The 23,542-nt window shown below is 34.7% G+C and overlaps 1 protein-coding gene across 2 annotated transcripts in view; it reads left to right on the forward strand.

Moving 5' to 3' along the window:
- Tusp (WD40 superfamily protein Tusp) overlaps positions 1 to 19,911 on the forward strand; it is a 133,902-nt gene extending 113,991 nt beyond the window's left edge. The window contains exons 13-17 of one of the 2 annotated variants that reach the window (XR_014441785.1): positions 1,907 to 2,066; positions 4,624 to 4,812; positions 6,034 to 6,199; positions 7,761 to 7,992; positions 11,581 to 19,911. Coding sequence is in view for 1 of the 2 variants with exons in the window: in XM_083123989.1 (XP_082980115.1) it covers positions 1,907 to 2,066; positions 4,624 to 4,812; positions 6,034 to 6,150 (466 nt within the window). In the remaining variant the exon portion in view is untranslated. Of the gene's footprint in view, positions 1 to 1,906; positions 2,067 to 4,623; positions 4,813 to 6,033; positions 6,200 to 7,760; positions 11,187 to 11,580 lie in introns of those variants that run through there. The other variant, XM_083123989.1, reaches the window with a different exon arrangement.
- The last annotated feature ends 3,631 nt before the right edge of the window (positions 19,912 to 23,542 follow it).

Consider the following 23,542-nt stretch of genomic DNA (forward strand, 5'->3'; position numbering starts at 1 on the left):
TTAATACTCTTACAAAGTAAACTTCATGTAATATTTACTTCTGCGAATGTAAAATTTATGATTTACTTCTTAAATAGGGTGGGAAAAAATAGTACGTATATGCATTACATAATATAATTGCTAATTTCGTATGACTCTTAAGCAAAGCTTTAGTATTTTTGCAGTATGAATTGAATTGAATTGTTGTTTTAAGTCCACTTTATGCATAGAAAGGCTAATAGGGACTGGACCTACAGTTTAAAGTGGAATCCGAACCACTATGTGCCTCCACTGGGTATCAAACCCATTTTGCAGTATGAAATTCCTCTGAGAGGGTAGGCATCTAGGCTTGTATAAAGTGTAAGGTGTTAAATTATAGACTATTATAGAGTATAAAAGCTACATATCTTGATAAAAACTTTGCCAACAATGTATTTACTAAAATGATAGTTTCTTTTTTAAAAAATAGGGCACTCAAAAATTAGTTATACAAAAGTAACAAATATGAAGATGGTATAAATCCTATTGACTTGATATGCTATTGACACTTTTAATACAGTAGAAAATTAAGTAAAACTTGTAAGTTTTGAATGCCCAAATTGTCTTAAAATTGTTGCATATGAACACAATGGGTGAAAAATAAAACCTTTTTTTAGTTGTAAGCACTATGTTTTCCCTTCTTTTTGCATATAAAACATTCTGTTTTAGGATATTTGAAACAATGGTGTGAATATAACACCCAAACACCTCTGGGAATTCACTCATTCCAGAACAGCTTAACAATGACATAATAATAACAACAACCCATGGGGGCCAGGGCCTATTTACCAACTCATGGCCTCACTCCCACATCTCAGCAGAGGTGGACGATCATCCAACCAGCTACTTGTGGTCAGAACGATGAACCCCCAGTCCTTGTTTTAGGTTTCCATGATCAGGTTACACTACTCATTCATAGCTCCCCAATTTCCTCATGATGGTGGGTGGCCACTGGTCCCATACACTGGCCAAAATCTCGAGAAAAGTTGTTAGCCCCGCCCCCAAGGAGAGACTGACCAGCACGTATCTCGTAACCTGATGCCTTAGACCACACAGCCACGGTGCGGGACTTAATTATGACTTTTTGAGGTGTATAGCTTGTAATTAATTGCCCACCTTATTATCCAATGTCTAGTTTCCACTGTACTTTTTTAACATTACATCTCGTGAAAGGTCCTCTTCTCTTACCTTCAGATGATGTTTTGACTCATTTTGTCCATGGTTTGAATTGATCCTGCTGAATCTGTGAATTACTATTTTGATCTATTGCTCTTCCAATATTGTACTATATCTCTCCTTCTCCTTGCCTCTTCCACAAAAAGATCATGGAACTGAAAGTGTTAGAATAGGTAAGGGGTAAACTAGACTATGGATAATGTCCAGTGAAGATTGCATGCTGCTAAGTTCACTGACTCAGAATAAATATGGAAGTGAACTGTGTGGTATCAGAAGACTTCACAAGTAGATGGCATATCTGTGAATGGAAATATACAGTGTTTTGTCATGGTTCTCAATATTTGTGCAGGGCATCCAGTAGATCTTGAGAAATGTTTGTTTAGTACTGTGTCACTGTCATTGGAAATGGCACCATCATATTACGTACATGTAACTTGGAACATGTGATTTGGTCAGGTATTGAAATATCAATGCTTTGTGTGTGAGAACATATTTCTAGTTCTATATGTTTTACTTGGATTTTGTGTTTCTAAAATGTCTATTTGAATGCCATATGTGATATTTTAAGTAAAGATGCAGTTATAAATGGAAACATCCATATATATCTCATTATCTTGATTGTTTTTAGCTGTTTACTTAGGTGAATTAGGACATTTACACAGTCTACTACTTATGTTTGAATTTAACAACTGTTCTGAATTTTGTTTTCCAGAAAACACTTACTAAATTCACCATTGTTGAACAGAAGACAGAGGAAAAACAAAGCTATTGAAAGTTCTGATGATGAAATAATATACTCAGGTGATGAAATTATCAATGGCAAAAATTACAAGGATCTAGAGAGTTTCCAGAAGGCTCAATTGAGACAGAAGGTAACTAAACTAGAAAAATATTATAACATTGTCTAATGTATGTTATAATGTAATCAAGTCATGTTGCTTTCCATTTAGTACATTTGCAGCAAAGTATATTAAATAAATCCACTTTTAAGCAAAAGCGTAATGTGCATGATCTTGATCAATAATTGTTAGTATTCCTCAATAATGTTTCTCAGTTGTTTAAAAGATTGTTGACTAATGTATACGTAGCTTGCCTGACATTCATGTGTAGATGGTCATTTGCTAATAATGATTTAATTAGTATAAAATATATATATATAAAACACTATGTTATATATGAAATAATGCTTTCAAGAATCTGTTTTTTGTGTGTCATCTAGTGTAACACTGATCCCTGTGAAGGAGTAAATCAGTTTTACAAAACTACCTTCACTACTCCCTGTTAACAACACACGATGTAGTGTAGATTTTGTATTCTGTCCTTTGTCCTGTTCCTCACAATTTACTATGCATGGCTAAATCAGAATAATAATAATATATCTGGATTTGAAAAATCCAGATTATTGAATATTTATGTCATCATCATCAGAATATCAAAATTATCTGAATATTGATCTTATGGACTATTTGGATATTAATAATTAGCATCATATTGATATCCAGGGTGTCATTGTAATGGCGCCCACAGACCACAGAAACATACAAAGGGCATCAAAACAAACAACTTTTCTCAGTAACATTTTTCTCGTTGGTACGTCATTTTGGTGCTTGGTCGTTCAAAAAAGTCTGTTTTGCCGCCTGAATGATGGCAACCCAACACATTTGATCAGATCTGTGACGTCATTTCCTGCAGTGAAACAGCGCATGGCAGTGTTGCAAGGAACACACAAATTTTGTGAAAAATGACAGACTACCAACCACATTATGAGTTGTAAAACGAAGGTCCAGTAGACCAGCACCCAGGGTATCACAACCTACCAGCATCAGCAGTCATCCCAGGGGAAGGGGGAAGTGAACCAACTACATGAAAAATGGTAGATAAACAACGTATTCCAAATGAAGTGTTGATTTTGTCTCAGCCTACATGTCAAATATCATTCATCATCATCAACAACAAATTTTATTGAACTTACAGCTTACATGTGGCTGTTTACACCCAGCTACATGTCAAATATTTGCAAATCTCATTGCAAGGTTGATATCTACAGGTTTGTGTCCTAATACATACTTCGTGGTATTGTGGTTCTGATAACGGAAGTATCAGAAGTTCACCTTGTTACATTAACACGTACAACCATAGTAACAACCTAACCATGAATGAGCAGCGAATATACTGCCATGTTCACAGTTGCAAACTATTACATGTGTATCTGGTGTGTAGATAAACATAGTCGTCGGAGAGCTTGTTTTACCACTACTTATATCCTTGTATTCTCAACCATTTTTGTCCCTTGCCTCATAATACCCTAAATATACATTACATTATGTGTTACTTACCTTTGGAATTTTGAATTCTTTCATTTTTATTTTGTCAACTGTTCAGTGTGTCACAGACAACCAGATCAGATGATCAAAGTGGATAGATTAAACCACAGACAAATACTCTGACTAAACTGTAGATGTCAAGTTGGCAATGAGATTTGCCAATATTTGACATGTAGGCTGAGACAAAATCCGATATTACCACTTCCTTTTGAATACATTTTTCTACCATTTTCTGTATTGTTGATTCACTTTCTGTTGGGTTATTCAATGTGTTTTCTCGCATTGTTTTATGTTACATAATGTGGCTGGTTGTAGCTATGTCACTTATCAAAGAATATGTGTGTTCCTGGCAACCCTGGCAGGAAATTACACCACAAATGCGATCAAATGTTGTGTTGGTTTGCCAGCATTCGGGCAGCAAAATGGGCTTTTTTGAACGACTGTAGCTCCAAAACAACTCACCAATGAGAAACATTTTACTGAGAAGTTGTATGTTTTGATGTCTATACGTTTCTGTGGCCCCTGGGCAGCACCATTAAAATGACACCCTGTATACATACACAGGTTACACAATAAGTAATGAGACTGCAATCAGTATATAAAAACAAACAACAGTGTATGGAAGTGCCTTCCATTTCCAAACAGCATTTACATCTGCAATACAGCTGGTCGAAGGCATGATTGATGTCCTGTCACTTCGAATGTCAGTAATGGTGCTGAAATGGTCTCATTTTATGGCACACTTGATTTTCAGGAAGAGGAAAAAGTCTGCCGAGGCCAAATCTGATGAGTATGGGGGGTGTTTCATCATGCAGATAGACTTTGAGGCCAGAACGCTTCACAGGGAGTGCACAATATGAGGGTACATTATCTTGCAACAGAAGCCAGTTGTTCTTGAACCATTCATTTTTCTCTAGTAAAAATCATGTTCCAGTATGTATCTGGCCATTTCCTTACAACATCAAACCATTAGCAAGTAATCTGGTGGTTATATATCTATCCTGGGCAACAATTTATCTTGCAACACAAGTTCCCTTTTCTTGTTGTTGCTTCTTAATGTATGAATGGAGTCAATGATTGTATTGATTGAGTACTCATTCCACAGCTGAAGAGAGGCAAGTGCAAGCAGGATAATGGAGAATCAAGTCCTAGTCTACCAAGGAGAAGAGAGTTTGTGATGCACAATAAAGCTCCATTGTGGAACGAGAATAGCCAGGTTTATCAGCTGGATTTCGGAGGAAGAGTAACGCAGGAGTCTGCAAAGAATTTCCAGATAGAATTTCGAGGAAAGCAGGTAAATAGTGTCTTATTTGTTTACCTAATCACAAAATGTCTAGATAAAGAAAATACATGATATATAGCATAGCCAAATGGTTAGTGCTCTCAAATTTCATGCAAACAGTTCCAGAGTTTTGATCCCTGGTGGGAGCATTATAATGTGAGTGTTGATGTAACATCGTGAAGAAAACTGAACTACTTGAAAGTAATGGTAGTGGATTTCAAGTTCCGTAAGGTAGAAAATAGTAGCAATAGAGCTTAATATGCTGACCTAATATCACGCAATGTAAAGCCACTTGGCAGGCATTGACCTTCAAAGAGCTGTTGTTCCACCACATAGTTTTCACTACCGAAAAGTCTTTTCATTGGCATTGGCGAAAATTTCATATCATCCCATCTCTAGATATTAGTATGTAATGTTCTAATTGTAGTTTACTGTTATTGGTCATTTTTTGTGTATTTCTTTTGAACATGTTACTTTTTTAAAATAAATTATGAATGAATCATGAATTACTTTTTTTAATGTCAACTATATTTCAGATAAAAGTAAACACATAAATAGTATGGATTTTGGGGTTGTTGCAGGTCTAATTTCAAGAACTAAAATTCCAATATGTCGTTATATCTTTGCACTTTGAACATGAAACGGAAATCCGCAGTTGTATCTTAATATACTTTATAATACTATGAAAATTTGCATTTTTTGAACCTGAATCTATAAGATTTGTAAAATCCCGTTACGATTTCTGCTTTTAAGTCTTTGGGTTGCTCTACTTATGACTTTGGTGCAGTGTTCTATCACTTTATTGCTTGATAAAATCATAGAATGGCAATGCAACACTTTGAAATGATGACACTTCAGTCTTTTTCTGTCTTGAAAAGCATAAAACATTACCATGTTAAAGTAGTGTTGGCATGCTGTTTTTGTATGTGATCTTGTCTATTTTGTCATTTGAAGTGATAATAAATTGCATCATGACTTTGTGACATTTTTGGATCTTCAGCTATATTACCTTGTAATAAATGGCTTGTGGCATTGATTCTTTGTTTGTAGTTGCTGTTCTGGTAGCCTTTGTATTTATAAGACACATTTAATATCAGTCATCTTAAAATGACAATATTTTACATACACATCAGTATAGAGTTTCCATTTCTTGTATTTATGATACATTGATTGTGCAATACCAAATGATACACATTTATACTATATATTCAGTAAATAACGTCATATTTTCAGGTAATGCAGTTCGGTCGCATTGATGGAAATGCTTACACGTTGGACTTCCAGTACCCATTCTCAGCCTTGCAGGCATTTGCTGTTGCTTTGGCAAATGTTACACAGCGTCTGAAATGAAAGCAGAAAATAGACCTTGTTGAACACCACAAAGCCATCAACTACTTAGGTGAGTGATCAAGTTTTATTTCTTGTAATGTACGCATTTGCACTATTGAACATTTAATTTGTTTCATATAAAAATATTGCAAAAATGTGTTTAAATTAAGTATTGATTTTTATAATCTGTTGTGTTCTTAATGCAGTACTGTTTCAACATTATTTTACTGCTTATTGAAAATGTTGAATATGTGACGTAGCTTTTTCTTCTAATTAGGAATGGGAGCAATGAAGTGGCATGTAATGTTCATTGACTGGCAAATCAGCTATTCAAGAAAGGTGCCAGTCATTTTGTCAGCCCAAAATCTAAAAGTGTTAGATATAAATGTGTCATTTAATTATCATTCATATGACTATAGCAGCAATTTAAATATACACCTTGATCAGATAAAGTGACACATTCTTTTACTCTTGAACTTTTGAAAATATCAGGGAAATCATCCACAAATAAAAAGGTAATGAAAATAGTCGGGTAAATTTAGAAGTGGCAAAAGTTTGCTAAATCGTGTATTTGAAGCTTGTGTACAGTTTCATGATTAGACAGATTTGGAAGGGAAAGGCATATCTCTTCTAATTCTGATGAAGAAATTTAGTACTTTTATTATTAATGTTGCTCTTACAAGCCAGTAACAAAATTACAAAATGTTGCACTATCTTACAGGCATTTTTACTGATACCTAGGGATGTGCTGATCCGATTACCAAAGTATGAATTTCGCCAGAAATTGACATATCGGCATTGGTATCGACATCGGCAAAAATCCGATATTTAAATTGGTACCAATAATACTAGAGTTTTACCTTCTAATAAGTTTATTTTATTTTTGTAAGATTAATTGAAAATTAGGTTATGAATCTTCACTGTCGAGTTTTTAAGATAAAATTATTGTAAACTCTCATTCAGAGAATCGATCTACCTCAATATCAGAAATAAAACAGAACATTGCTGAACAGACTATTCCACGTGACCAGGATCCGCTGTTGTATTGAAAATTCAAAAATGAGTATCCAAACCTGAAGCAAGTGGTGAGAAAATACTTTGGCATACCTGCTGCATCAGTATTCAATGAGCGAGTATTCGGTGTTGCTGGACAGATTTGCGATAAAACAAGAAGTAGGTCACTTCCAGAAGTGCTTCCAAAACTCGTGTTTCTGAAGTTGAATCTGCTAGCATTAAATTTCCAATATTAAGAACAGGAATACATTTTGCATTTCAAAGAACTGCTTGTGTACTAATGTTAGGTCTCTGAGAATATGTATGTGTATGTATTTATTAGGCAATTAGAAATGTTTATAGCAAATTTGTTTTTGTCATGCTGAAAATAACATTCAAATTTCTGTTGAATAATCGTATGTCTCTGAATCTGTTAAATATCGGAATCAGTTTCAAAAATTATTGGTGAGCATATTGCCATCGGTACATTTTCAGCTTCGTCACATCACTACTGATACCCAAATATACCCAATATCAGTCAGTCCTGTTAAAGTACCAGTAAATCTGTCCCATCTTTAATTCATATACTTTACTAACTGTTATTGTCTTTAAATTGATTTTCTGATTTAATGTTTCAGGCTGTGAATCGAGAAGTCTGTATTTATTGTTCTGTGCAAGGCCATCATAATGGAGATAAGGATGTCAACAGATATGAGCCATTGCACTGATTAGTCGTTCGGATTATGAATTGCAGAATTTGTGCCAAGGTCTCCTGCACTGTATGAGCCATATCAGGAAATTGGTAATGGAAGCCTGCTATTTGATATGGAACAATCATTACAGATATCTAGTCACCACACACACATAATTGTAGGTTTTGTACTATGGTATTTTATTGTGCGGTATTGTTTATGTTAATACTATCATGGATGTATGATTAATGTTTATGACTAATTAATAATAATCAAGTATAGTTACCACTAGTCTTTGTTAGATTTTGGATAGTGTTGTACATGTACTTTCTATGAGTGAGATGGGATTTACTTTTATGTAAACTATGTGAAGATTTTAATGTACATGTGGAAACACTTAAGCTTGATATGGCAAATCTGTTGTATGTTGCTAGTTATGTTTTATGGTAGCTAATAGGTACCCTACATTTTGTATGTTGACAAGTCTAATTTTTGTTTGTTTAGTGTTAAGAAATTTAGCACCAAAGATAGAGTTTGACTGAAGAAAGAGAGGAAGACTACCAATTGTTGTAATAAGCAGTCTGAAATGTTTAGTTTATATATGGCATTGGAAGTATAATAGTCACGAAGAAAGTATTGCTTTGGAAATGTCATGAACGTCACAAGTGTTGTGACAGGTTTAAGGTATCTATATACCAGGTGATTCAAAAGTCTCTTGACAATTTAATCAAAAAGCATTTTATTAGCAAAATTGACAGTACTGCTTTAAAGTACTCTAGAATAGAAGACAAACTCGGTACATTTCAATGTGGTGGCCTTGTAAGTTTAGGCATAGTACCCATCTCTCTTGCGTAGACCGGAACACATGCTCCAACATGATCTCCCCTGTTGCTGCAGCTATTCACGGTGTCAGTTGCTCTATGGTATTGATCTTTACTTGGTACACCGTAGTCTTAATGAAACCCCAGAGAAAAAATCTAGGAGAGTCAGGTCTGAGAGCAAGCCGTCCAAAGTCTTGGTAAGCCACGATGGATCCACGTATTGGGGAAGGTGTCAGCGAGGTAGTCCCAAACGATTATGGCGAAAAACAACAGTGTGCTATATCCCATCCTGAAAACCACTCATTAGTGATATAAGGAAAATGTCAACAGACTTTTGAATAACACTGTATTTATAAATATATCAATGCTTCCACATGCTATGGCAAGTTTATAGCATGTTTCTGCGAATCTCCTGATTACAGTACTACACATTATGTACAGCCATAGACCAATTGTGATTGTCGGTTAGTTCATGATTATCATTCTTTATTTTGTTGTTATTATACACAATTATTTTTGTATAAAACATGATTTGCTGTTTCATTTTTATCGTCTTTTGGAGACTTTCAGCACAAACATTGTAAGCATCACAAAAGAAGAAAACACTGTTCTCTGCCAGCACTTTTCTCCAATGTCTCAGTTGCACTTTTTACCTCGAACATTGTCTTTCGTATTGCAAGAAAATACATTGGAAAAACTTCATACATGTATCATGTTAGGAGCTCTGCCAATATATTGAGTAATTCCTTACCCTCTTGCCAGTGCCCAAGTTTACAACACTAATTCCTGGATCTTGCCTTTGTTACTTCATGCTTACTTTACATTAGATTCAGTTCAAAGGTGAAATACACACAGGCCTACCTATGAGAGGGTAGTGTATGGTCACTGGTTTATGAGAAATATCAGATGGAGGTGTATGCTTTTCTGAGAAATATTAGAAGTACAACCATACACTTAGTTTTCATAAATGTTGTACAGAGGTTTCTGATAGTAAAAGGAGCATGACGTAAACAATGGAAAAGTATTGAGATGTAAAATCATTTGCATCATTCAGTAAACAAATTAATTCTCTTACATTAGGGCTGAGCCAATACTATAATTTGCTGATACTACAATTTGCCGATACCAATACCCTGACCGATTCCAACTGATACCGATACTTGCATAATTCCAGTTTAAAATAACAAAGGCTAGTTACTGAGTCATAAAACTGATCAGATCACATTCTGTTAATGACATTTAAAAACTCTCAAATTATTCTCATGTCGCATTATAGCACTTTAATGTCTTGTGACATCCCCCCCCAGGATGCAAACAGACGAAGAAGAAGAAGAAGTTTCTGAAATGTTGCAAGCATCTTTAAAGTGTTGCAGTTTTAGAGAAAAACCTGTGGATTACTATAAGTGTCCCTGCTTCATTTCATGTAAACAACCTTCTTGTCATTTGGATTAACCTGGAGAGAGAGGAAAATTACGTAAAACCATATACAAATGCAGACATGTTTATTAATGCTCATTTGGCCCAGCTCTGTATATGCTCTGCTGTCCATTATTCTCTGTCGTTTGCAATAAAAGCAAGTCACTGTAGTGTCGGTATCGACCAGCGGTCACACGTAAGGGTAGAGTACAAGAAGAACACAGCCCTCCCTCCCACAGCAACACTCATCCCTTTCCCAAGAACTCTGGAATGAGTCTAACATGATAATAATGCTGGTTTTAAAAACATCCACATTCTTACCCCACGAGTTTGCGAGCAAGAATTTGCAATGAATGGTTTATTTTATTTCCACATAGCTTTGACCACCACGTTTTGGCTCAGCGCGTTCACTTTAGTCTTGTCATCTGCTTCCCAGAAGGATGCAGCATATCTCGGAAATGTACATGGAATTCCTGTGAGCGACCCCAACGGAAGGGTGAATGAACCTTTGAAAAGGACAAATCTTGCCTAATGAGTTGTTTCTTTTGGCCACTCTAGTCACTCAAAAACCTTGGTATCGGATGGTATCGACGATGAAAATTCAACCAATACTTACCAATACCAACATCATGGGTCATCGGCTCAGCCCTATCTTATATGCAATTATTTTACTATTTCAGAAGGAAAATTAATGAAATTAAAATAAAACTGTTTTATGTACATTAATCTGCCCAAATCAGTGTGTGTTCATTGCTACATGTTCAAAGAAAGAGTAACTGAAATTTGATTTTTCATGTTTTTTTTTTGTTTTTTTTAAATCGCTGATATTTTACTCACTTTCCCCAAAATTTACATTTCAAAAACAACATATCATACTCAGCATTAGAATTAAAACACACTGTCAATCTAGACTTATTCTTAGTATTTTTTCTCACTACAGAACTTGAATGGCAGAATTTGCAGTGTAATCAACATTCTATAGCTTAGAACTTCAAGGAGCCTTGTTAATTACAAAGAAAACTATATCTGCACAGCCCTTGTGTTTTGATTTCTTTTTAAGTCCACTTAATGCATAGATAGTCTAATCTGGACTGGACCTACAGTGAAAAGTGGCTCCAGCGAGTATCAAACCCAGGACCCCTGATTACAAAGCAGGGACATTACCACTACGCCATCGGGGAGATCTTCCTTATGTTTTGAAAAGTGAAAATGTAGACCTCATAAAAATTCTACACTTAAAACAACATGGTTATTAGTATTTCGTAACTATTATATATATCAACACAAAGGATTTCACTGTGGATCAGAAACAGAATATGAGACTGCAGAAATTATCAGAAACAAGGCAAAGAACTTTTCTTAATAACTTTTTGCTGTTACGGCCTTGTTTAAGCACCATGAGCCCTCGAAGGACATGAATGTGTATGCAGCCATGTACTATATATAGATTCATCGTTGCTACTTACAATTATTTTTTCTGTTTAACATATTAAATATATTAATACTCTATGGGTTTCCTTTCTGTGTAGTATGTATGCTGAGTACAATCTTCCTTCAAAGAGCCACAGAACAAAATGAGATGAACTTTAGGGCTAACAAGTGTTTACAATGGGCTGAGACACTTTAGAGTCTACAGGCCAACTCTCAATGTCCCTATAATTATTTTCCTAGTGGAAGAATCTAATTTCTTTATATGTATATTTAGGTAAGAAAACAAAGTGGATGGATGAATTTTTGATAATACAGAAGTCAGTATACATCATCATATACATTCAGTTCTTATGTATGAAACATAAATTAGTTTGATACTGTGCAAGTAGACTACCATGATTCTTTAATGCTCTGTAGTTTCTTCAAATGCTTTGCAATTGCCCATGTTATCACAGTGTTCCTTTTGTGATTTTTTATTTTATTTTTAATATCTCTTTGCATTGCAATGCCACAAACATAATTACAAATGCATCTTTTGGGAAAGATGCACATTTGTGACTTCACAATGTTGAAATAATAAAGAAAGTTGCACCACAGAAGAATCCTTATTTATATAAAATAAAGTTAACAAATAGATAGTTTCTTTACTTGCTGAAGGTAAAACATTACAGACATACATCAAAATAAGTGAGCTTAAGATTTATCTAGAGCAGGTATTGCAATTTTGAAAGTGTTTGTAAAAGTACAGTACGTGGTATGTTATACCATTAAACCTCATACCAGTACTGTAACGTAGTGTACTTTCGTAAAGGCTCACACATTCACAACATTTGTGTTAGAATACAATTGTTAGCATGTTCCATGTAGGGGGATCACACATCCCAATTGCTATACTGGTCAAGAAGAGCACTTGGCATATTATGCATAACTGGTTTTTAATCCCCAATTTCAAGCTACTGAGGTTACAGTAGTTTCTGCATTTGTGTGGTGAAAAGAGTATGAAAAATCTATATTTCACATTATCCTAGAAAATAAGGGGCTGTAGAGAGGCAGCAATAAGGTAGAATTCGACAATACCTTATCATATTATAATCTCTCCAGTTAATAATTTGTAATATTGTCATGTTTTGTATCTGCATTTTATTATTATAAAGTTTTCAATACATAAAATGTCAGTTTAATATAAGAATTTTTGTTCATTTATTAGTTAAACAAATTTCATTTTACAATTTTTTTCCATACATACAGAAACTTTTCTTTACAATATATGCTGTCCCTGTAATTCTCTTGGTTGGTCTCTACCATAGATTTAAATCACAATGTTAGCAACAGTTTTTTCAAAATGCCCATTTTTTGTTAAGCATGATGTACAATATTAATAAATGCAGTGTAATCCCGATTTTACATTCCCTGGTTTTACATTTTCCCACATTATACATACTCTTGATGGTCCCAACAATGTAAAATATAAAATTTTCCTCTTTTACATTTTCCAGCATTTTTTTTTTTTCAGCTTGGTCCCCTGAAGCACGTAAAATCGAGGTTCCACTGTATTTTCTGTTAAAAGTATTAAATACAAACTAATTTTATTATCCATAAAATATATTCCAGTTCTATTAAATAAATGACCTATGCCTTTGTACATTTTTCATTTCTAGTATAAAGTCTGAATATTTAAGTGTACAAAAATAAATCTTTTACAGAGGCTAGTCAGTACAAAAGCATGTTTATTTTTTTAGATTATTTTTTATTTATTTAATAAACAAGCACAATTTTTTTAGTATAGTTTCTTTCATTTTCCAAATCTGGAATGCAAGAGAATTTAATTTGGAAGAGAATATGAAATATGTCTAACGTGTTGCTAAGATTATGACAATAGAAGAGGAGGCAGTATGGTTGATAATACAATATAACATAGATTTGGATTTTTTCAATGTACTGTAGTATACTGTACATTCAGGAAACAGATTACTAGCAAGAATCCTTTCATAGTCTAGAAAATGAGTTTATATGGTAAAATGACAAACTCATGCTAATGGTTATACTGTAAACAATTTTTGATAATGATATTACGATTGTGTGACTAACATTTGAAGAATGTGTCCTGATTACATGTATGATTTATCATTATAATTTTTATTCAACAGATGGTTTTCTAAATCACACTGCGGGAATGATTGTATTGTAATTAAGTTAGTGAAAATGTAATGTGGAGCAGCATTTAGCATTCTTCTTAAATTGTGTATATTGTTATGACATTTTCATACAAAATGACAAAAGAATAAAGTAAAAACTTTTTATTGGTTTTGGCAATGCTTATACTAAATGCATCATTTGGTCCCATAAGAGCTTTATGTAAAGCTGAAATGTACAATAATTAAAATGCACTCTAATGCCAAGCTGAAAAGTACACTTTGTCATCTTGCAAAGGTCATACTAGTGGATATAGAATCTTCAAATGATGATCTTCCTTCAAAGCCTGAATATACAAAGAGTTTTGTGAAATATCAGAAAAGAAATTTTTATATGTGTTCTACTGCTGTTTTTGTATGGTTGAAGAAATATAAGGAAAATATGTATGTAGAACTCTTATTGTATGTACATATTATGAAACATTTTCCATGATTGTTACAAGCTCTTGAGTATGATTTTTGGTTACATTTCAGATAACGACAAATGCTCTTTATCAGACCCATTCAGAACTTGTTGTTTTAATAAAGCTGAATTACAGCATGCTCCTACATGATTGAAGCTTTAAATAGACTTATACAGTACATCATGATGTTTCTGGCATATAATTTCTTATTGGTTTTAAAACTTGGATTCTGTCGAGCAGGCATTGTAAGTCCTGCTTCCTTTTTTATTAGGTACAAAAATTGTAAATATCCTGAGTTAAAATTTCACCTGTTACTGCATAGTCTTGGTTTAGTACAGCTCTTCCCATGTCCCCGCGAATTTCTGAATATTTACCTTCTCCTCACTAAATTACTATTTTTTACATTAGCATAAGCACATGTCATTGCTTAGCAATTCAGCAGAATGATTAGGTCTTCAGAATTTGCATATAAACATGTTTATGCCTGAATAACAAGATTGTTTCAAGGATGTTTATCCACATTCCTCTGCATTTGAAATGTAAATATATTTATTTGATATTCGTGTTTGATTCGCTATTTGATCTACATGCACTTGTAACCTTCAGAACATTTTCAAAAGTGAAAATGGTTTGTTATATTAAAAAAGCTGGAAAACTGGAACTGTTTTTTCCCTCCACTAAGGTTGAACATTTAGTATATGGGGGTTGAATTAATTTAGTTCTTTTGAAATATTCACATTTGTGGTCTTTCTCAATTATTTCCATGTTGCCGCATTATTCTAATTTAAAGCTTTATGATTAATGTGATAATCTTGAGTGAACGTACCTGATATCAATAATACATATCAGCTTGTAGTCATTGAATAAAATTTGGGGAAAGCATTTGAGCCTATTTTCAGTGCAGTCTAATAATTGCAGCAGGTGACTGAAATATGCTTGAATCACATTTTAATTCAGTACATTGAAATCCTATTTTGTAGATAAAGATGTGTCAACTTGTGTTTCTTCTACCATTGTGCTAACTTAAATGTTGCTCTAAGTTATATGTGCTTCAAATGCTGCTTCAAAATATTTATGCATGTTAGAAATCTCTGCTTGCATATTTTTGAGTAATTGCACATTGATACCTATTAAAATCCTGTTCTTTTTGTGTCCCATGAATTTCAAATTTATGCATATCAAGATAAATTTATTGTTCTCATTGATATGTTAATTACTGTTGATGTGCTATTGAGATATTGTAAAATGTGCCATTTGTGTTTTTGTGGTACTTTTTTTTTACTTCATATTCATTCTTTTTACAAGTTTTTAAAATGCATTTTCCAGTACTGCAGAACCTTGATTTTTCATTTTTACATTCTACTGCATTTTAAGTTTTTTCACCATGGTCCCCTGAAAATCGAAACTTAAAATCGAGGTTCCACTGTATTTGGAATGGATTGTGTTACAGTATTATTTACCATTTATACTTGCGTACGAATTTATAATTTCTTAATATATAATTAAGAATAAAAACCTGGTTAGAAATTTGGTTTCACCAATTATATAATATTAAACTTACAAGATTTTCCTGTGCATCAACATAAATTCTTATTATTGAACAGATGTGAAGAGTTTCATTGACATCTTTCCTTGAAAACCTGAGCTTGTTACTCAAATGATTATAGGCACACCCAGGAATTTTGTAAGGGAGCGGGAATGAACTGTTGAAAAACATTTTGAGTACAATTATGAGTAGGAAAGTGGGGAAAGAAGCAATTATATTTTCCTATTATCTTCAAGAGAAAATGAAATGAAAGGGGGGCAAGGGTTTTCTGGCTACCCCCATAATCTTTCATTGCAACCATTTTATGTCTTCAGCTACTGATTTTTTAAAAAAATTACTAATGAATTATGAAGAAATAAACAAATTGTAATTAAATTGTGTACATATACTGGTTATTACTGGAATATTATTATAATTGTTTGATTTCTTTGGAAGCATGATACAATTAGAGTGAATGTCATTTATGCGATAAATTTTAGTGCAAAAATACTTTCATTGACTTGTTTCTTTACAAATTGTAAAAGTACACAAATACTCCATCCCCAAAATCCAATCATTTGCAGGAATATACTCTCACATTATGTATAGTGGTGTAGTCTCTCCCACAAACAATGTTGGCATGTGCAATATCTTCTAATGGAAAGTATCAACTTGATTATTAGGTTTACTTTTCATCTCCTAATCCATTGATTTACAACAGCTTGTTCTTTATGTATTGCACATTAGTGCTGCAGTACTTTCGATAGGATTATCAGCAACTTGACCATTTTCTCATTTTCTTCTGATTTTGTGTGTGTGCATACACTCAAATAAATAGCTTTAGATTTGTTAGTACATTTATAAACATGTGATGACATTGCAGTAACTTTTGTCAAAGGAAGAACATTTTAGTGGAACTTTCAACTTGGCTTTGAACATTTAGATGTAAGTAGGAGAGTTTCAGTCATGTTGGTGACATATCACCCTGAAATGACAAGTGGCAAGGAACACTACACCACAAGGTGCATATGTGCAACAGGCAGAGCTGACACATTGCATGCTATAGAAAAACTACCTTGTCCACACACACACACATTCACTCCCCATTTTTTCTTACCAACCTTCCAAAGCAAAATTTGTCATCATTGTGGCATGAAATTTACCCTCAGCTGCCTAAAAATGACCTTCAATCCTCCTCCCCCCCTCTTCCAATCGATAATTATAAATTAATCGCTGCCAAATGGCATGTTAGTCAGATGTCACAGACATGGCCCATGCGCCACTTGTCACTTTGAGATGAGATTACTTTCTTCAAATACTCATACACTGCACATAATCATAGTTTAATAAAATTATTAAGATTTTTCAAAATATACCATTTTTTTAACCACAGTGTTAGTATTAACTAATTGATGGCATTTTGTGGTTATTTTCAATAAATATTGAGTTCTGGAGAGGATTGCAGGCTACAGATTTCTGAGAATGCTGTTATAGAACATTGTGCATCACAGTTCCGGTAAAATACATTAAAAGTAACAAATGCAAATTTGTCGTCATTGAAATTGAAAGAGAACGATATTGGATATACCAACAACAACTTCTTTTAGAAAAATAATCTGATTTTCCTGATAGCTCTAATATTTAAATCATTTCAACATGTTTACCGTCCAAGAATCTCTACTATTTTCTTCCATGAAGCTGTGTGTGTGACTCTCTTTCTCAGTTCAGTGAATAGAAATTTCTCAATGTTTAACACAAAGGCTCTTGAAGAACAATTGTCTTCAACTGTGTCTCTGGTTAATCTTGTTATCTGTTGCTGTTTAGTTGTTAGGAGTTTCAGTATTATGTTGTGTGTCAAAATAAAAATACTTCATCTGTAACTGTCTCATATGTAATTACTCTATATCATGGTCAAATGTAGTATTGTTGTTGTTTTTGAGAGCTCAACATTCAACATATAGAATTGTAAGTTATGAACTCAACTGTTCTTGTATATTATGGAATCAGGAAGAAATATATATATATAATATAGATATGCTACTTTTAATGTGTGCATACAATGAATTTTTGACAATATAAACTTGGTTGTATGAACAATTTTTTTACAAGCATGATTGATCCTGAAACAAATATCTGTGGGATTTTTTTTTTGTTTGTGTTTACTACTTCATTCCATATTGTGGATATATTTCGTGTGCAATAATTACACACTTGTTATGAAGGTTCATAAATGTTATATGTAAAATATTAAGCAAGAATTACTTCTCATTTTTTCCCTAATTCCAGCATTCCGAAGTTGTGACTTCCTATCAGAGTAATTAAATACATTGAAATTGATTAGCTATGAAAGTAATGCCATATTATTTTTTCCATGCAGTATTGTGCATACTGAAACATGATTTAAAAAGAATAAAGATCTTTCAGTGATTGATTTGGGTGCAAATGTCCATGCAGTATGTTAATGAATCTTCATTGCTTGAATTTGTGCAATGTGCATTGCCAGTAATGATTTTGTATTGCCTAGCACATTCCATTTTAATGTTTTTCTAATAATTCCAGTAGATTTTTTTTTAGCTTCTCAAGTCAGTAAGTTTCATTTGTACCAGTTTCATCTCCATGTTGGAAGAATGATAAGCATGGGGAGAAAAGACAGGGGAGTTTCAGTGCAGATACAGTTTTAATTAAAGTTATGTCTTGGCTACATCTCATTCTCTCATTTCAAATTATCATCCCATGTAATGTATTTGCCATCTAACATAAAATACATATCATTTATACTAAGCCCCATAGTAGGGATAAACTGATATGATATTGATGCTAACACCAATAAAGTATTGACCTAGAACAATAACTGATATTCTAACAATCTGATGTAAAATACAAAGTATAATGTTTCTTTGAAAGCTTGAATGGTTCATTAACCTCGTTAATTAATGCATGTAACCATAAAACTGCTATGGGTTTGGTTTGGAAAATGTGCTGGTTCAACTTTTGCTGCACAAACTTTTGGCATTTGAATTATGTGTAAATTATCAGTGATTTTTACACACTGATATGCCTATATTTAGCAGATACAAATAGAGTACCGATTAATCTGTCCCATCCCCCTAATATATATAACTGATGTAACAAAGGAGATAAAAGAAGCCTTGAGGTATAACAAATATAACAGACATGTACCTCAGTAAAATGTAAAGGTGCTTACTAGAAAAAGAGTCCTATGTTTCAGCTGGTTTGCCATTTCAAAAATGAAATATCGTGCACAGTGGCGTGCCCAGAATTTTCGAAAGGCAGGGTTACATATACTTTTTCATTTTGCCATCTTTTCCTGCCTTTGACATTTTTTTTAAGGAAGACTGGGCCAAAAGGGGGAAGTTATGACCCCATCAAACTCCCCTTGGGCACGCCACTGATTGTGCATGTACACACACACACACAGACAGAAGGAAAGGATTCTTCTGTGTATATGTGTGTGTGCAAGATATTCGTCCTTGAAAAATGGCAATCCGAGTACCTTTGTATCTTACTGAGCTGCCATTTTGCTATATATGTTTGTAGCCTGCCTGTATCATTGGGTTTATAATGCTCCCTTCACCTGTCTGGCCCAGGCTTTCTTAAAAATTGTATAGCATGTGAAAATGCTCAAATAAAGGACTGAGTATCCCCTCTCATGGAGATGGCACTGATTTCCACCTCTTGCAAATTTGACTTCAGAGGCAAATACATAATGCTTAGTATATACAGATAGCATGCTTTCAATTTATAAACTTTCAATTTCTTCAGCTTATAGATGCTTGAATCTTTATCCCAAAACTCTGTCGACATAGACTCAAATCAGTATTATTTTGATATGGTTTAGTTAGATATTATTTATTTGAACTTAATGTTTGTAACTTGCAGACGACATAATTTGTGAAAAAATCTGCTGGGATATGCTTACCAATGCATGTGAATGAGTGAATTTTGGATAGAAATGTGCCATTTAAGTTATGTTTGTAAGCATTAGTAAATTAAAGTTAATCTGTTACCTGTGAGTCATTAACATTTGTTGATACATAGATTATATATATGTATATAGTATGTTTCTTTGTTGTAAAAAATATTGTAAATTAATTTAGTTATAATTATTCGTCAAACAATTGTAATTTTGTTTAACAAAAGCGAGAGAACAAAGCAGGTTAAAAGGCTGTTGTTATATTCAGGCATCTATTCATTGATTTTTTTGTGTGTGGGTTGTGTTATGTTGACAAGTGTGAATGTGAAACTTATACTGATGCAAAAGTGAAAATATTAAACATTGAGGAAACATGTAATTGTTTTATTTATTTTGCTTCAAGTGAATACCTTTTTATTACAGGATTATCTTCTTGTAATAAGCTTCAACATTTGGGGTACCTCTCTGAACTGGATTACTATTTTCTCAAATTGACAATTAGTACCAGTACTTGTTTCCACTGATGAAATATGAATGAAATGTTTGGGGGAATTTACCCAAAAATACACAATTTTACATTGTGATATTCTGGTAAATGAGAGTTACGATTGTTCCTTTCCAGTCAGTTTCTACTCATATTGATGCTACGATCCCTTAAAAAATGCCACTTTAATCCCGTACATATGCAGCCATGCAGCAGAATTTCAGGTTGACATTATCATTTATTTATTTTGTCTTCTAAGCGTTGACAATCTGACTGAGTAGTCAGTTCATCCTGGACACTTACAAATGTTGTAAATGGGCTTGGAGAACCTCATTTAGTTTTTTTACATTTATATGGAATATAGCAATTTGAAAAGCTGGTGTTCTGCTGTATTTTGAATCAGATTTTTGTCCGTCTGTGTTAAATCTTGGGAATCTTGGTAGCTGAGAGAGCAGACATTTGGGAAGAGGTAGACTTGTCTTGGAAATGTTAGGTCAACTTCATCATTTGAAGGTGCTGGTGGACAGTCATAACCAGTATATCAATGTATCAGGAACTGTAACACGAAGAAAACTGGAATTTCTTGCCAAGTTGATTGTGTCGAAAAATCTTAAGAATCGTTGGATTAACAACAGTTTGGATGACCATACAAAGCTACTGTCATTACAATCACTATGAATTCCTAATGAAGTAAAACCATTTGCAGGATTAAAATTGGTACAACAACATGCCATTTTAAAATAGATTTGTAACTCAAATACATAGTATGTTGATAATTGGCATCTGCCACCGCTATCAATTTCTCAAACAATAATCTGTGACTACATGGTCAGAATATCTTTGTTTTATAGAAGAAAATTACAAGATCATGTCAATTGTGCAAGACACTTCAAAAGAGATACTTGGAAGCGCATCTCTTTTCATTCTGCTAACAGACATTAATTTCAGATAATATGTACCAATATAAGTGTGCTTATGAATTTGCTTTTGGATAGCCAAGATGTACAATTTTGCACAGAGGTATCCAGTGTGATCACCCAGAGGTCATTTCTATCTATGAGCCTGATGAGCAAAGGTGCTCTTGTCCCTATGAGACTCCTGGATCTAACAATAAATCACCAAGAAGCATAAGAATGAATGGTGATCGCCACCTTGAAATCTATAATTAAACTTTCTTCCCCCTGACATCTGAAACTTACAGTAAACTTTCACTGAACCTAACAGGCAGCTGCTAAAAAGAAAGGAAAATGAAGAAGAGCATCTGCTTTCAGCAAGAGATGCCATTAAACTGCCACCATTAGCCTGTGCTAATGTGAAGGTAGGCTAGAATTGAAAATAGTAGAAAGTAGAGCTGAGCCGATAGCATTGGTTGGAATTTATTTACCAATAACGTTCCTGCATTTTGGTCTTTTACAGGCTCCACAAAAATTCTGTGCAACATTTTCGCAGTCTTAATTTTGCACCACTTTTGTGGGAATAAACTGAATTCTGTGAAAACGTAGCATGCAATTTGGTATTCTGATGTAATCCTAAAATATTTTAAAGCAAAAAGTTTGGCAACTTGATGCATATAATTAAAGTGGAATACTTGCATGCTAGTATTAATGTATATTTTGAACAACTTTTAATTATTACGAGGCGCATCCAGAAAGTAAGTTTCCCTATTTTTTTAAAAAAAAACCAACACAGTTTGAGGAAAACATTTATTGGCAACAGGTACAGCAAAGGTTCAGCTATTTTTCAACATAGCAACCACCAGAATTCAGACACTTGTCGTATCGTGGTATCAACTTTTGGATCCCACTGTCGTAGAACTCTGCCGTCTGTGAATGGAACCAGCGTGTGACAGACGTCTTCAGCTCTTCGTCGTTGCCAAAACGCTCACAGGATGACAGGAATTTCTTGAGGTGCAAGAAAACGTGAAAATCACTGGGAGCCAGATCAGGATGATCAAACAACTCCAAGCCAAATTCCGTCAAAACAGCTGCTGTGCGCCGAGCCGTATGTGGACGAGCATTGTCATGGAGGAGCACAACACCTGCAGTAAGCATGCCACGCCTCTTTTTTTGAATGGCACGTCGCAATTTCCTTAGTGTTTCACAGTAATGGTCAGCGTTCACCATTTCACCTCTGCGGAGGAAGTCAATGAGCAAAATGCCCTTCCTGTCCCAAAACACGGTGCACGTCACTTTCTGTACCGACAGCGTCTGTTTGAATTTCTTCTTGACTGGAGATCCACTATGCCGCCAATGCATTGACTGCTGCTTGGTTTCTGGGGTGAAGTGCGAAATCCACGTCTCATCGCCCGTGACGATCCTGTCGAGGAAATGATCGCCGTCATCATGGTACCATCGCAGGAATGTCAGTGCTGCTCCTGAACGTTTCATTTTGTGTTCAGGTGTCAGGTTTTTCGGCACCCACCTGGCACACAATTTTTTGAACAGCAGGCGCTGTGTGACAATCTCATGCAACCCGGATCACGATATCTGCGGAAAAAGGCTATTCAACTCCGTAATCGTGAAGCGACGGTTCTCTACGATGCGCTGCCGCACCAGCTCAACCAGCTCATCAGTTATGAGGGATGGACGCCCACTGCGCTCCTGATCATGGACACTTTGACGACCTTCCGAAAACTGCCGACACCAGCGACGCACCATCTGCTTACTCATAATGTTCGGCCCATAGACTTCACAGAGCTGACGATGAATGTCAATTGGCGCAATGCTTTGTGCATTCAGGAACTTTATCACCGACCGAACCTCGCATGCGGCGGGAGAAGGAATACGAGCTTCCATTTCGGACCACTGCTGCCTCGCTACTGGTATGCGGCGGGAGAAGGAATACGAGCTTCCACTTCGGACCACTGCTACCTCGCTATTGGTGCCGGGTGGGATCTGTCCGCCTGGCATATGATTGATACGTCTTAGCTCTGCTGCGCATGTGCAATTTACACGGCTCATTATGTTTATTTTCACGGGAAAAAAAATAGGGAAACTTACTTTCTGGATGCACCTCGTACAATTTTCAAGCTTAGGTATCAGTATCGGTGAGAGTATCAGCTCAGCCCTAGTAAAAAGTTCATAAAATACTGTATATAACCAAGTAAAGCATATTAATGAATTGATACCAACAATAATGTGTGCAAATGTAAGGGAAAGGAGTATGTGATCATGTCACTGTCTGACAGTAAAAATGGTATAAAGGTACCTACCATCTATAAAGTAAGATTGGTGATAGCATTTATATTCAGGGGTGCAGTTGAAGGGTTAAACTTTATTTTCTACAAGAATTCTACCACGTTTGCCTAATCGCAACAGTGAGGGTGAATGCTAATTAGATGAAATTGATAAAGGGACACCCACACCAGAACTTGAACATGGATCTGTTGATTGTGAGATCGAGAGTCCAAAACACACGGCAGCTTGGGCACTGGCACATATTCTCCATGGCAAACCAACTGAAATATAGGTTCCTTCATGCCTATGAACCATTTCTTGTCTTGGTGGCCAAGCACATTGAGT

The sequence above is a fragment of the Lepisma saccharinum genome, chromosome 6 (genome assembly GCF_977018435.1).
Source record: "Lepisma saccharinum chromosome 6, izLepSacc3.1, whole genome shotgun sequence".
NCBI lineage: Eukaryota > Metazoa > Arthropoda > Insecta > Zygentoma > Lepismatidae > Lepisma > Lepisma saccharinum.